The sequence below is a fragment of the Chaetura pelagica genome, unplaced genomic scaffold (genome assembly GCF_000747805.2).
Source record: "Chaetura pelagica isolate M959 unplaced genomic scaffold, ChaPel_1.0 scaffold159, whole genome shotgun sequence".
Taxonomy (NCBI): Eukaryota; Metazoa; Chordata; class Aves; order Apodiformes; family Apodidae; genus Chaetura; species Chaetura pelagica.
In genome coordinates this window covers 3,790,829-3,805,257 of record NW_009954555.1, presented here as the reverse complement: position 1 = coordinate 3,805,257, position 14,429 = coordinate 3,790,829, and the positions used below count along the sequence as shown (strand labels likewise).

The following is a 14,429-nucleotide window of genomic DNA, read 5'->3' as shown; positions in this document are numbered from 1 at the left end:
ATTCCTGCTTTCTTGTACAGACAGATGGCTGCTTCCTTTCTGCCCAGGCAGCACATTCTTGCTTTTTGCTGATTGATGGGCTAGTTTCTACCTGCAGGGAGGTGCTGGAATTGTTGTGACTGGGCAGGTGGTTGAGGGCTCTCCAGTCCTGATGTCCTTTTTGAAAGCAGAAGAGTCTGCCATTGAGAAGGTTGTCCCAGGAAGCCTTTTAAAAACAAGCAAACAGAAAGACTTAGATAAAAGCCCAGTTCAAAGCCTGGCTGGACCATCAGTTGGCTTTGTGAGGGGAACTTGATTGTACTGAAAAGCTTAGGCTTGCAGTCCCAGGCCAGCAGGGGCAGGGAATGGGAGATGCTCAGGTAGAACTATCTTGCTCACTTTCTCCCTCCTTTACCTCTGAGAGGTGGGCCCAGGTGTTATTTCTGGTTACTGATCAGTGGGTTTAAAAAACCAAAAGGCTACCAGGAGAGAGCTGAGCTCACTTGTGTAGCTGTCACCTGGAGGTTATTGCACCATAAGCCATTCTGGCCTTTGAAGTGCTGGCTGGGTCAGCTCCCTAAGGAGCCACTGCCATTCTCCAGAAGTATTTGGAAACAGCCTGGTAGCACAGGCTGCTCTTTTTGCAAGAATTGTGTTACTGCTCTGCAGAGACCAGTAAATCCATTGCAAAGACAATGGGATTTATGGGAGAAATAAAGAAGCTGACACACATTTTGTGAAGAATGTGGCCTTTCTCTAGGACTGGACCCCTAATGTAAAGGTGATGTTACTTCCTTTTTTAAAAGAAGAAAAGAGCCTGAGGCAGACTGGGAGATCCTGGAGAAGGTGTGCAAAGGAATAACAAACTGAGTTTGTTATTCCAGGCAAGTGTTATATCCAGGCAAGTGGAGTGTCAGCCTTGCAGATCCTTGGTTCAACTCGTGCCTGGTGGGTTATGGCACCCCTTCCTCCAGTGACTTCTCAGTTTGTTTTCTTTCCTGTTTACCACCACAGTCTGGACTTCCTGGCCTTGCAAGGCCCTATTCCAAGCAGCTCATCCCTGCTCTGCTGACATCCATGGCAAGGCTCTTCCTGAGTCTAGCAGAAGCCCTGCAGGTAGAGCTGGTGGTGTCATGTCACCTGGAGCACAGATGCCACTTGGCACTCAGGCTGCCACTTTAGGTGTTGCAGTTTCTTTTTCTGCTCTAGAATTCTTCCATCCTGCAGCACAAGACAAGATCTTAATGGTTTCATTAGCACATGCATCTACCTGTGGAGCAGACCCTCTGCCAGCAGCTATCTCCAGGAGGAGAGAAGTGGTGGTATTGGTCAGGCAAGACTCAAGGGATGGTTTTCTGTTTGGACTGCTCCAAGGACACTACCTAGAGAGGTCTGGGTATCTAAGATGTCTTTCAGAGCCTGAGGCTTTTTAGTTCTAGTTTGCCTGCAGTTTTTGTAGCTTAATTCTTTACTTGAAAAGTGGATGGGATTCAAGAAGAGCTGGCTCTGCCTTTTACAAGGGATTAGGAAAGAGTTTTGCAGGCTGCTTTCTTCTTCCTATATGGTGGGACCAGCAGAAGACCTCTGGGGATCCTGCTGAGAGGCATGCAGAGGCTGCACAGAACGTGCCAGGGGACAGCACATAGATGTCTTTTTGTTGTGTGTGTTTTTTGTGGGTTTTTTTGTGGGTGCATCACAGAGAGGTCAAAGTGATTCTTCATCACATGGAATTTGAAACTTTAACATGAAAGCTACAGTGAGTTATTGTGACAACTCTTCAGATATTTGGTGGTTTTGAAGCTCCAGGTCCTGGAGTTGTGTGATTATGAAAGTTCAAGATTTTAGGAGGTGCATAAATACTCCTTGAATTTACAGCTGCAGATGGGGAAGTGTGACTCCTGCAACCCTGTAGTTCATAAGCTGTTAACTTTGCTGGGTTGTGGCTGTATCTCTGCCTTTGTTCAGCAGCTGATGTGATCTACAAACAATAACTGTCAAGAGCATGGCTGGGGGACATGTCTGCTCTGCTTGTCTCCCATAGCAGAGTGAGGTCTCACAGGGAGGAAACTAAAAAGAGAAAAAGGCTTATTCCTTCTTTACTGCTCTATGTCCAGGTTATTGAAGGTCAGTTGTTTTAGATTCCGTCTTCTCCAGGCATAAGTGAGATCAGAGACATTCCAGATTCCTTAGATTGCTAAGTGATCTCATTTACAACCTTCTCAAATAAGTTTGAGTCCTACCCATGACCTGCTGGATGTGTGCAGATCTCCAGCATTGCTGGGGAATCAGAACCATCAGTTCTTCCTCCTGTGAAGGTAGGAACTGCAACCCTGGGCCGTGCAGCTTTGCCTGGGAAGTCAGAAGAGCAGCATGGCAAAATGCAGGCAGGGCATCAATGGACTCTTCCATTTTCCCAACAGGAAGCAACATCTGCTCACTGAGGGGCAGACCCAGAAAGACCCTGGAGTGTAGTTGTCAAGTAAGCAAGAGTGCTCCTACCCTGCTTCTTCAGGAGCTGCTAGGAGGGGCTTGAACAGTGGAAGGAAATGGAAGCTGTCAAAACCCACAAGAAAAAAGCTTTCTTATAAAAAACCTGTTATATTACAGACAACTTCCCTGCTTCCTTGTTTTACAGCAGGTTGTGCTTGGAGGTGTGCTGGAGAAATGCAGGGAACTGGCTGCCAACTGCAGCAGCCTGGCAAAGGCCCCTGTGGGTGGGATGGAGGGGCAGGAGCTGGGTGGTCCTTTCCATGCCAGCATGGCCAGTGAAAAGATGCAAAACTAGGGATTAGAGCTGTTATTAGTTTAGGGCTGTGACAGGCTGCAGAGCAGGGCACACTGGAAGGCTTTGGTGGATACTTTTGTGTTAGATTTATGATGCTGCATTTAGGGCTTAATGTTTTTTACATTAACTTGCAAGAGGAAGGGAGAAAAGTAACTGCATTCCTCTGACTGAGCCAGGAGAGGATGTTTCTGTAGCTCCAAATCAATTGGCTGTTAATGAGCAGCAGTGCAGGACTCCAGGAGCCCTGGCTGTGCAGCCAGCTCACAGACACTCCCCAGCACACCAGTCACTGCTGCTGGGGTGACACTGGGCTGTCCTTCCCCAGGGCAATAATCCATGCTCGTGGGCTCTGTCACACTCTGATATAAGGGGATGCTGTTGTGCTGAGAGCTGGCTGTCCTGTTCCAAGGGAGACTGACTTCTGGAGAAGGCAGATTTGGTGCAATAAAAGAGCTTTTTATCATTCCTTTGCTGCCCGAAGCTAAATCTAAGCCCTGGCTTCCAGAAGCAGGGCTGGCAGCTTATTGTGTTTTACCATCAGGCATTTTGGAGAGACCAACAAATGATGGAATTATAATGTCTCGTGTGTGATGTGTCTGTCCTATATCCAAAGCAGCACAGACTGTGTGCGATTTTGTTTGGTTGATGCTGAGATTAGAAATGTAGAAAAAGTAACTTCTATTTGGAGTGTCTTTGAACTGGCAGTTCAGCAGATGCTGCTGCTCATGTTTGTTCTCTGGTGTCACTGCTCAGTGTTTTGTGATAGGGGGAAAAAAGAAAGGAAACAACTCAGCCCATACACATGATTGAAATAGCCCCAGTGTGGAGTCAATTCTCTTTGGAAATGCATAAATCCAGGGTTTGGGGGAAAAAAAAATACAGCATTTGTCTGGAGGACATTGTGCCTGTGACATTAGCAGGACAAAACATCTGATGATCTTTCTGGAACCCACTTGGGCTTGACTGAGAGATGAATGATGTCATTGTGTTGGGAATCTGAGCTGTGCTCTCAAAGCATGATGGCAGGAGGCCTCCTAGACACCTCCTACACAAAAAGCAGGAGGGACTGGACCAGAGAAATGCAGGAACAAAGGCATGAGTTCATTTATTGTTAAGTTCTTCCTGCATGGATCCAGGTCACATGAGCTGGAGCAAGTTGTAGTTGCCCCCAGAGCATTCCAGTGTTAACTGCAGCCTGGGAATGTGAGCAGGGGGGCTCTGGGGACATGCTCCCCAGGCTGGGCAGTGTGCCCAGCTGAGTGTTGCCAGCAGTGTGTGTCCAGGGTGTGAAGTGAAACAGCCAGGTCCCATCACCCCTCATGTGACAGGTAGACTCAGCATCCTGCAGAGTTACACAATTCCCTCAATGCATTCATCCCACCATCAGCTTTATAGGAGTTTGATTTTGGAGTCTTGAACAAGAGGTGGTGTGAAATAAAGACATGGACTGTGTGAAATTCAGTTGCAGGCAAAGCACATCCCACGTTGCTCTGGGGTTGGTTGGGTCAGGCACTGTCTTCTGCTGTGAGTGTGCAGTGTTTGCTGCAGCCCAGCCAAGGTTTGGGCCTCTGGGCTTAACCACAATCTACATGTTAAATAAGTATATGAACAGAGAAGGGAGGAGTAGATGGAATCATAACAGAGGAGGTGGCTGCTGCCTGTGAGTTTATTTGTAGCTTTTTCTTCCTCTTGCTGTCAGTAACTTTCTTTTTTTTTTTTTTTTCTGCATTGACAGGTTCTGTTTATTTATATTCAGGTGAGTGAGATTTTTGTAATCTGCCTGTTTTTCTGGCCAGGAGATGAAAACAGACCCAGATTCCATGGTGTGCAGTGGAGGCTTCATTGCTGACTTCCACAGGCATGATCCATGCATCCCATCAACTAGTGCCTCTAAGCTCTGGTTGCACTGGGGGTTAGGAAGGGTGGGTAGGACAGGTCAGATCCACGATCCTAGTAACAGACACCACACTCAGTGAATTCAAGCAGTGTTTTAGTGGCTTTCTGTTGTGTTTTTCCATGAGAGAGCTCTAAGTTGGGCTTTAAAGTTACTTTATGTTGGGTGGAAGGTGTGCAGAGATTCTAGGGGAGTTCTGAGCCCTATTCCAGTGTCTTCTTCACATGCCATTGCTCTCCTAACTGTTTCTTGTTCTTTGCTCCTGGCTCTCAGTCCCAGCTGATGCCTCCAACCCAGACAGTGTGGTCGTGTCAGTGTCAAATATCAGTGCCACCCTGGGGTCCCAGGCTGTCCTGCCCTGCAAGAGCCACCGCATGGTGTGGACCCAGGACCGCCTGAACGACCGCCAGCGGGTGGTGCACTGGGATGTCCTCAGCACCTACTATGGAGACAACAAGATGGAGAGGCTGTGTGACATGTACTCAGCTGGGGACCAGCGTGTGTACAGCTCCTACAACCAGGGGAGGATACTCATGCCCCAGAATGCGTTCACAGATGGCAACTTCTCCTTGGTGATCAAAGGTACTCAGCAGCATCACTTCTCCCTGTGCTGTCTGCAGAGTGGGAGTGGGGGTTCATGACTGAATTAACCTGGTGTTTTTCAGTGAAAACATCCATTTTTACAGAGTATTTTCTATCAATAAATAAATATCAGTCTAATAAGGTTAATGATATTATCTGAAGGACTGGCCATAGTGTTTTATTTCCCTTTGAAACAGTCTCATTTTAAAAGAGAACTGGTAACATCTCATTGCCTGAATGTCACTTGGGCTTCCTGTGGACCTTTGTGTTTCAGTTCCTTAACTATAAACCCAAGACAGTCATTCTTCCTATGCCTGCTCTTAGCTAAACTTAAATTAGCTGCCTCTTTTTATCTGTTAATACAAATATCCTCCATGCAAAAGCAAATAAACTGAAGAAATTATTATATTAGGTGAGATGATTCTTCTCTTTTTGGCCCACCCTGGTGATAAGGATGGGTCAGAACTAAGTTATAGAAAGGAATTTTTTTCATCCGTACAAGCATTTGGGAAAACAGTATAAATGATTCAATCATTGCCTCAGTATAAAACATTCAACTTCTGCTCTTTTCCCTGTTGTACCAGATGTTGCAGAGAGTGATGAGGGCACATATTCCTGTAATCTTCACCACCACTACTGCCACTTGTATGAAAGTGTGAAAGTCCAGCTAATTATCACCAAGCAAGGTAGGTGTGGCAGGCAGCTCTGGGTTCCTTTCTGCAAGGGACCTGGTCTGGCAGGTGGAGTCCAGTGGCCACCAGGACTCTTGAATTCACACTGGGGCTTGTGTGCTCATTCACAGTGAAGAGCAGCGTGGACACAGTTTTGTCCATGCCTTGTCACTTGCAGGTTCAGGGCACAGATGCCACAGGAGACTTGGAAGCATCAGGAGACAGATGCTCACTGTTCTTTGCTATCTGCATCCCTGAGTTTCAGAAATTTTATTCAGTGTGTGTATTTATGAATCTCTCTCCTTCTTTTGGCATATGCCAGACAACATGTGGAGCTTTTTAAGTGATTACTGCAGGCAGCCCAATTAGCTAACTGCCCTGTTACTGCTCCAGCAGCAGAGCATCCCCAGAAACAAGCCATCAGTCAGGTTAGCCACAAAGATCTGCCTTCTACAACCACAACCCACAGTGGTTGGTGGGCTTACCCTGAGAATCCTGTACTTAAAAAGCCTCTTCAGGTTACCACACCTTAACTCCAGCTCTTAAAATCAAACTTCTGAGGGCTGCTGGCAGCTGTGGTGTGTGCCCCCCATGCATCACCCTGTGGAAATTCACCTGTGTTGGATGTACAGGTGAAGCTGCTGGGGCTGATTGTGCTGGGAAGCTGTTGAAGGGCTGATGGGACAGTAGAAGGACATAATTTCTACTGTTGCTCTCTGGCTTCTATGCAGTAAAAACACCCAGGCAGGCCTCTGAGCCCCAGTCTGCTCAGCTGTGTTTTGCTTTCTCTTGTTATTCCTTCTCGAGAGCAAAACGCAAAGCAGTGCTGCTTGAGCTCTGCCAGTAATTAGGACATTTGTGGATAGAGAAGCATTTCCTGCCTGGAGAATTGAGATGCAGCACATTGGAGATGAAATCTGTTGCTCTCTTTCCATCCTGGGTCTGCAGAGGGAATGTGCTTCCTGCTGTCTGGAGTGAGGGAGAAGGAAAAGAAAGAGCTCTTGCTCAAGGCACTGGGTGTAGGGGATAAGGCTGCGTTTCCTTCCTGTGTGCAGAAGGAAGTGTGAGCAAGACTTCAGGGTCTTTTGGGGAGGTGTTACGGGGTCTGAGAGCAACCTGGGGTGTCCCTGGGCACAGGGCAGGGGTGTCCCCAGGCCCCGCAGCACGTGTTGTCTCCCCCGCAGCCGAGGACGCGAGGGAGTACTGGGACGGGGAGAAGCCGGTGCTGGTGGCCCTGGTGGGCAGCACGGTGCTGCTGCCCTGCATCAACCGGCAGCACATCTGGACGGAGCGGCACAGCGAGGAGGAGCAGCAGGTGGTGCACTGGGACCGGCAGCCCCCGGGGGTCCCTCACGACCGGGCCGACCGACTGGTCGACCTGTACGCGTCGGGCGAGCGCCGCTCCTACGGGCCGCTCTTCATCCGCCAGAAGATGAACGTCACCGCCACGGCCTTTGCCACCGGGGACTTCTCCCTGCGGATTTCGGAGCTGGAAAGCGCGGACGAAGGCACCTACTCCTGCCACTTGCACCACCACTACTGTGGCCTCCACGAGCGCAGGATCTACCGAGTCTTCGTGACGGAGCCGGTGAGAGAGAAGAAGGTGGTGAACCTGACAGCTCACAACGTTGCCCCCGCTGTAGGTAAGTGGCCTCTGAAGTGATTCTCCTGGTTCAGGAAGGGACACGTATCTACTGTTGCACCTGGGAGCTCTGAAGAGCTCAGGAAGCCACGGGGCAGGAATGTGACACGTTACTCCCTATCATCTGGTCAGGAGGCCTTTGGTCCAAACGACCAAGTGCCTGTGTCTTCACTGTCCCCCCCAGAGGTCTGCAGGGATCACCTCGTGCCAGGAGGGAGCATGATCCAGGCAAACCTGTGACCTGCAGAGGCACCACAGACAGGACTGGAGTGGAGGTGCCACACTGAGGTTTCCTCTGTGAAGGTTTCTCACGTTTGAGCCAGGGGCTGTTCTGCTTTAGGGGAGCAGATGAGGTCTGGCCTCCCTCACTACGGTGTCTGGGCTTGGTTGATTCTGAGCTTTTTTCCATGACATTCCTGGAGCTGCCCTTCTAGCTGTAGCAGTGAGGGGGCTGCAGCCTTCACTCTCTGCTGCACCAGGCCTGGAGTGTCCCACTGTCGGGTTCATTACCCTGCTGGCTGTAGTGACATCATGTTCAGCTGCTGTTTTCTTTGCTCCAGGGCAATTCTGCAGCCTGTTCAGCTTTGCAGTGCTGACATGACCCGAGGCAAACAAGCTGTTCTTCTAACAGGCTTCCTTTCCTGATTGCTTTTATGGAGCAGAAGGTGTGGGGCAGAGGTTGGTTCTGCTCTCTTTGCTGTTACAACGTGCCACTGTTCTCACCACTTTAGAGTTTCTCCCCCCTTTGCACGGGTGTTCAGGTTGTACAAGATGCCAGACCATGCAGAATTAAGCACCAGGAATTTTCCTCCATCCTTCTTAAACCAATTTTCACATTTTCCCCTGCAGTGAGCTATCATATGACAGCCTGTCCAAACTCAAAACCATCATGCTGAGTTCAGGCAGAAAAATAAGATTTAAAAAGCCTAGGTTTAATTTTTTTTGGTCAAGTCTTTTGGGTATAGTTCCTTATTAACGTTTTAAAATATTCATTGTGGTTTAATATGTATTGGCTGCTTAATACAGCATTTTGACGTGCTTCATAAATTTTTAAATAAGTCTTTTCTCTAGCAATTGGCTTTTTCAAGTCACAGAAACCTGAGCCTCTCCCACGGGACTGAGGTTGGTGTCCAGAAACCCCAGGCAGTGCCAAAGCCAGGTGGCTGTTGGGGCTGAGCTGTTGTGGAGGCCAAGGACACACAAACACTCATCTCACTGCCTGCAGCCCTTCAGCCCTCTCCAGGTCTCACTGTACAGATGGAAACTAGATCTTGTTTTCAGAATTGCCCACCTAGGAATTTATTTCTCTCTTTCCTGGATGTTGTCCTGGTTGTTGGTGAACAGTTACCTACCTGCTCATAATTTAGACAGAAGCAACAATAATTTAACCTGCCAGGGCTGTCTTCATTTGGCAGAAGTGCCCTCAGTCCTGGAGGAATTTGCCTTCCTGAGAAAAGCCATTTCCACTGTCAGGAAGAACAGCCTTAAAAGTTTTGTCCCCTGCGGGCAGTGGAGGCTCAGCTGGTCTGAGAGAACCACAGACAAAAATGTGCTGAGTTGGTGGGAATGTGAAAGGAGCTGGAGTGTCTTTTCCCAGCCCCACTGCTGCTGAGCAGCCCAGTGGGACATGCCTGTTTTGTGGATGGCAGGAAGGGCTGAGACACTGCCCCATGCCATGAAACACTTGACAGAGCACTTCTGGGGTATAACATACAGCCAAAATGAAACTTCAGGAGATAACAAAAGCAAAGCAATGAGCTTTTTTCAGCAAGCAGCTCTAGTTTCTGGCTTGGCTCCAAGGCCTGGAGCCATTTCCAGACAGGAAACTTCATCCTCTTTTGAATATAAGCATGAGCTCAATTCTGCTCTCTGTCTCAGCAGTATAAATGTGGGGTATGTCTACTAAGTCAGTCCATTTTTTACTCTGCTTTTGCTTTGGGACCAAGTGATTGAAGAGTGGCATCTGTTTGGTCTTGTGCCAATTGCTAAACTGTTCTCAACCCTTTGCCAGCCTCAAGGGGAAAAAAAAAAAGGCTACATACTCAGCATTTGTGAGCTCTTTGGTAGGCACCTCTCCCTTTTTCCCAGCAGGGGAACCTGACCCTTTGATAAAGTAATTTAAAGACACCTCTATTCTATTTAGTTTTTTCCTCCCCACACCATTAAAACTTATTTTCCAGTAGTTAGATCATGGGAGTGAATTGGAGGTGGGCACGGCATGGTGAGATGTACTGAAAGATCAGGTCTTGGTTATGGAATAAACCTCCATCACCTCAGCTTAAATTCTAATATTAGGATGAGGAAGAGAGTCTGTATTAGCTTGGTGATGCTCTTCTAGGTGCTGCCATTCATCTGCTGGGTGCAGTTGAATCCACTGTTACTCTGTGCCTCAGTTTCCCCCATTACAAAGTGGGATCTAGCCTGCCAGGGATGCACGTTGAAGTCCAGCAGGGATGCTTTCTCAGAGCACTAGTATGACAAGTATTTTTAGTTTTACTTGATGGAGTAAACCAAGGAGACCCCAAAGTTATTGAATCTCTGCACTGCTTGTTGTTATAGTGATCTAGTGAAGTTTAACTCCACTCCTACCCAATCTTGCAGTGTTGTGGGAGAGCAAAAAGCCAGGAATAGGATGCATTTATGTTTGATTTGTGGCTCTACAGCTGCCCTGGTGGCTACCATCTCATTATGGCAGTTGCTGAAGAAGCCCTTCACCAACCAGAGAATTGTTAAGGCAGAATTGTCACGTGTGTTGTTTGCAGCTTTGCAAGTGGGTTTTTTGGTTTGGTGTTTTTTAGCTTGGCAGTGGTGAAAAGCACAGGCTGGTTTTGGTGCTGGCCCCAGAGGGTGCCAAGACAGGGCATTTGCTACCTCTTGATTTTCTGGGCCTGCTGTTAGCTTTTGCAAACCACCATCTCTGGTTTCAAAGTGTTTATTTCAATCCCCTGTCATCTTACCTGATTTTATTGGTGGTGGGCTGGTGTTTTTAAATGCTGGAAACAAACTGCCTGGCAAACTGGGACCGCTCACTGTGCCAGCAGCTCCAAAAATGTCAACATTTCTCACTGAATCCATCTGCTAAATGGTGCTGTGGGTTTGTTGTTGGGTTTTTTTTCCCCCTCCATGTTTGTCCTTATTTCCCCAGCTAATTTACAGGGTTAAACTCCCAAGGGAATGGTAGGGCCAGGACACCACACTTGCCTGGTGCTCTGGAGTGTTCCTGGTGAGGGTGCGAGGTTGGGGTCACTTCCTGCTCTGCTTTTGAAGTGAAAAGGCTCCCCCAGCACAGTGTATGGGTTTGCTCTCTGAGCCTGGGCTGGATTTGTGCTCTCCCCTGACTGCTGCAAGCAGAGAACTCGTTTCCTCTTTCGATGTGTTAAAACATTGACCTATTTATTTGAGATCTACAAAAATGTTCCACGTAAGAGTTTTGAGTTACCGGAACTGAAACGCTGCTGCACCCACAAATGGAATGGAATCTTGGCTTTTCTTTGTGCCTTTTTATTTTGTTGATTTTATTTATTTGTTTTTTTAAATTATTTTTTAAAAAATTATTTAAAAGGAAACTCGTTCTTTGGCGCTGAAAGTTCCTCCCACTCTGTAAATTATAACCCTTGGCAGGGAGGGGCTGCTTCATGCTTGTGTTGTCTGCAGCTGAGGCAGAGTGGTGTGTGCAAGGGCCCCAGAGGAGGGTTCTGTGGCCCTGCAGAGAGCCCTGGGGCTGGCTAGTGCTGCTGCTTTCTGGACTTGCCTTCTGCAATAAACAAGAGCACACAGACAGCCGGGCAGCAGGAGAGGAATGTTCAGTGTCAGCGTTCATTCTTCACACTCCTGGGAAGCATAATGGGCTTGTGAAGAGCACAGGTGTAGTGGTTTCACAGTGGAAGAGGGGAGATTTAGATGAGATGTTAGGAAGAAATTCTTCACTATGAGGGTGGTGAGACACTGGCCCAGGTTGCCCAGAGAAGCTGTGGCTGCCCCATCCCTGGCAGTGTTGAAGAGCAGGTTGGATGAGGCTTGGAGCAACCTGGGCTGGTGGGAGGTGTCCCTGACTATGGCTTTAAGGTCCCTTCCAACCCAGACCATCCTGTGACTCTGTGAAAGGTGCAGTGTGTTGTAAATGATGCATCCATTTGCCTTTTCCTTCATGCAGCTCAGAAGAATTTCTATCTCTTTTTTGTGTCTGCACAAGGGCCCACAGGTCAATGTGCTTTGCTTTGGATGCCAGTTACAATTATCAACCTGTTTTTCCTTTGCCATCAGATCCAAACATTGTCAGGGGCCACAATGTGATCAATGTCATCATCCCTGAGAGCCGGGTGCACTTCTTCCAGCAGCTGGGCTACATCCTGGCAACCTTGCTGCTCTTCATTGTCCTCCTGGTCATTGTTGTCCTGGTCACCCGCAAGCACCGGCAGAGAGGTGAGTGCAGGACAAGACCAGCCCTGTGGTGCTTGGGGGGCAGCTCAGGACAGGAGAGCTCACTCTGCAAAGAATTACTGAAGTGCTGAAGGCAGTAATCTTTTGGGGAACCAGCAGCCTACAGAGGGGAGTGTCATTACAGGTGCTAGTGCCAAGAAATGCATTTGTGTGGTGTAAAAATGTCCAGGCCTTGATTTGTTGTGTGAAGAAGAAAACTAGAACCACTAGATAGTTGCTCTTTACTTGTGGAATCTATTTTGAGCAGAAGGCTCACATGCATCTTAGTTCCTAAGGGATGCACAAGTCCTTGCTGGAGTCCCTGTGCTGGGTGACTCTCTGTGTGCAATTAGATAGAAGGACACTGAGATCTTTGCATGGAAAAGGAGCCTGAGATCATCACCTTGCCTGATGGGGTGAGATGGGAGTGTGGTTAGATACTGGGCATGTGGGAAGCTGGTGGAAACCAGCAGCTGTGGCATTGGATGGTTGCAGGGCTGAGCAGTGAGCTGGGGGTGGGCAAATGCACACACGAGGTGACAGGTGGGCTCAAGGTTTTTGTAATAAATGGGAGGTGGAAAGAAATGAAATATGGCAATTGCTGTAGTTTCTGGAGGCTGGTCATCCACAGACCTGGAAAACTGGTGAGTAAAGGAGAGGGAAGTTCCCTGTGCCTGTGAAACACACAGGAATTTGTGTGTTGGAGGGATTGTGAAAGTGCTTGTGGTGAGCATCACAGGATGGAGCCCTGTGAACAGGTGCTGGGTGTTACTGTGGTCACTGTTACCTGGAGGGATTGGCTGGGCTGGAAACCACTGCTCATTCTGTTTCTTCTCCCTGTTTAGGTTATGAGTACAATGTGAAGAAATATGGAGAGTAAGTATAATTACAGGGTTTACTACCTATGATTAGAATGCATAAAAATGAACTTATGGGCCCCAACCCTCAGCTGTCATTAGGAGCCCAAAGCAATTGAGGATCTGGTTAGTATCATAGAAAGCACAGGCAGTTGGATGGAGTTTATTCATTGGTTTCCACCAGTTCTTCTGCAGCTTTACACTCTAGTCCTTATTAGTGTAATGTTCCCAGGAACACACACTTGGATAATGATTGCATATCAGGGAGCAGCTTCCACCCTGTCAAAGTACAGAAGGAGGGAATGGTTTGTAGGGCTGATCTGGCAATTCCATTTCCTCTTGTTATACTTCAGGAATTGATTCACAGATCATATTTATCTTCTGCAAACCCTACAGTGAGAATGGAGCCCAGATTGTGTTCCTGGGTTCCTTTATGGTTATTCTATATTGTTGAAGTGGAAGAAATGGGGAACTTTCAGTGCAGATTGGCTCCCTGTTGTTCTAAGGTCAGACAAACACATGGGGGGGTAAAAAGAGGCAGCTAGTGAGAGATCTGGAGGTGTTAATGGAAGACAGTGAAAGGAGGAGAGAGGAGATTCAGATTCACTGGTAACCAGTGTGACCTTCTGAAACCTGTTTGATAGGTTAGGGGCAAAGACATGATAAATGTCCAGGATAAGTTGTACCCCATGTACAATTGCTGCCAGTGCTGGTATCTATCCTATGCTTTCTCCAGGGAGGCATTGTAGAAACTGGAGAGGATTCTGGGAAGATTGCTGTGAAAATCACCTGGTTTTAATAGGGAATAAAATCCTCTATGGATTCTTTTTCAACCTTTATCCAGATATATAGCAAATAAACACTGTAAGTTAAATTGTCTGAGGTAGCATTAGAAAAGCTATTGTGAAGAAGTGTCAGGGGTGAACAGGGTCAGTTATTAAAGGCTGTGACTGTAATTTTTCACTGTTGTTCCTTTTTCAGGAAGGATGTAAATCTGAAAGAATTTACGGTTGACACAACAGATCTGACTCCACACAAAAGTGAAGACATCAGGCTGGGTGAGCATCAATTAGCAACTGTTCTCCAAACCAGGTCAAAACTGGTTGTAACTGAGGATTTTCTAAGGGCATTTAGATACCCACGTTGAAATGACTTAACCTCCTGATTTTAAATGGTGACTTGGAGAATCTCACCCACAAGTTGGTGCTAGCAGGGATTTGGGGCCCAGTCCTGAGTTTTAATGAGAGACTGATTGATGAGGTGGGTCAGTAACCAGGCCCAGCTTTTGTTTCACCTGGAGTTTTTGGGGTTCTTTGACATGCACCTGAAAGTCAAATTCAAGTGAGTTGTGGAATGAGATCAAGACACCATCCAGGGAAAAGGATTCTTCCAATTAAGGAGTTGGTGTAGGGGAGAATATCAACAAGGCAGTTCTTGAAGTTCTGTGTCAGCAGAACTCCCCTGTGAGCAAATTCTGTGCCAAACTGCATGGGGTGGGATTTGCACAGATAATCCAGAGCTGTTTGTTACATGTTGGAAGAATCAGTGGTAACTATGGGGAGCAGGACACTGAAGTATATGCATAACTGCTTTGTGCCAG

General features: G+C 47.6%; 1 protein-coding gene across 1 annotated transcript in view; it reads left to right on the top strand.

Moving 5' to 3' along the window:
- MXRA8 (matrix-remodelling associated 8) overlaps positions 1-14,429 on the top strand; it is a 17,886-nt gene that overhangs the window by 1,905 nt on the left and 1,552 nt on the right. The window contains exons 2-8 of the mRNA XM_010005171.1: positions 4,500-4,520; positions 4,932-5,240; positions 5,825-5,926; positions 7,096-7,554; positions 11,817-11,975; positions 12,818-12,848; positions 13,811-13,887. Of these exons, the coding sequence (XP_010003473.1) occupies positions 4,500-4,520; positions 4,932-5,240; positions 5,825-5,926; positions 7,096-7,554; positions 11,817-11,975; positions 12,818-12,848; positions 13,811-13,887 (1,158 nt within the window). The remainder of the gene's footprint in view (positions 1-4,499; positions 4,521-4,931; positions 5,241-5,824; positions 5,927-7,095; positions 7,555-11,816; positions 11,976-12,817; positions 12,849-13,810; positions 13,888-14,429) is intronic.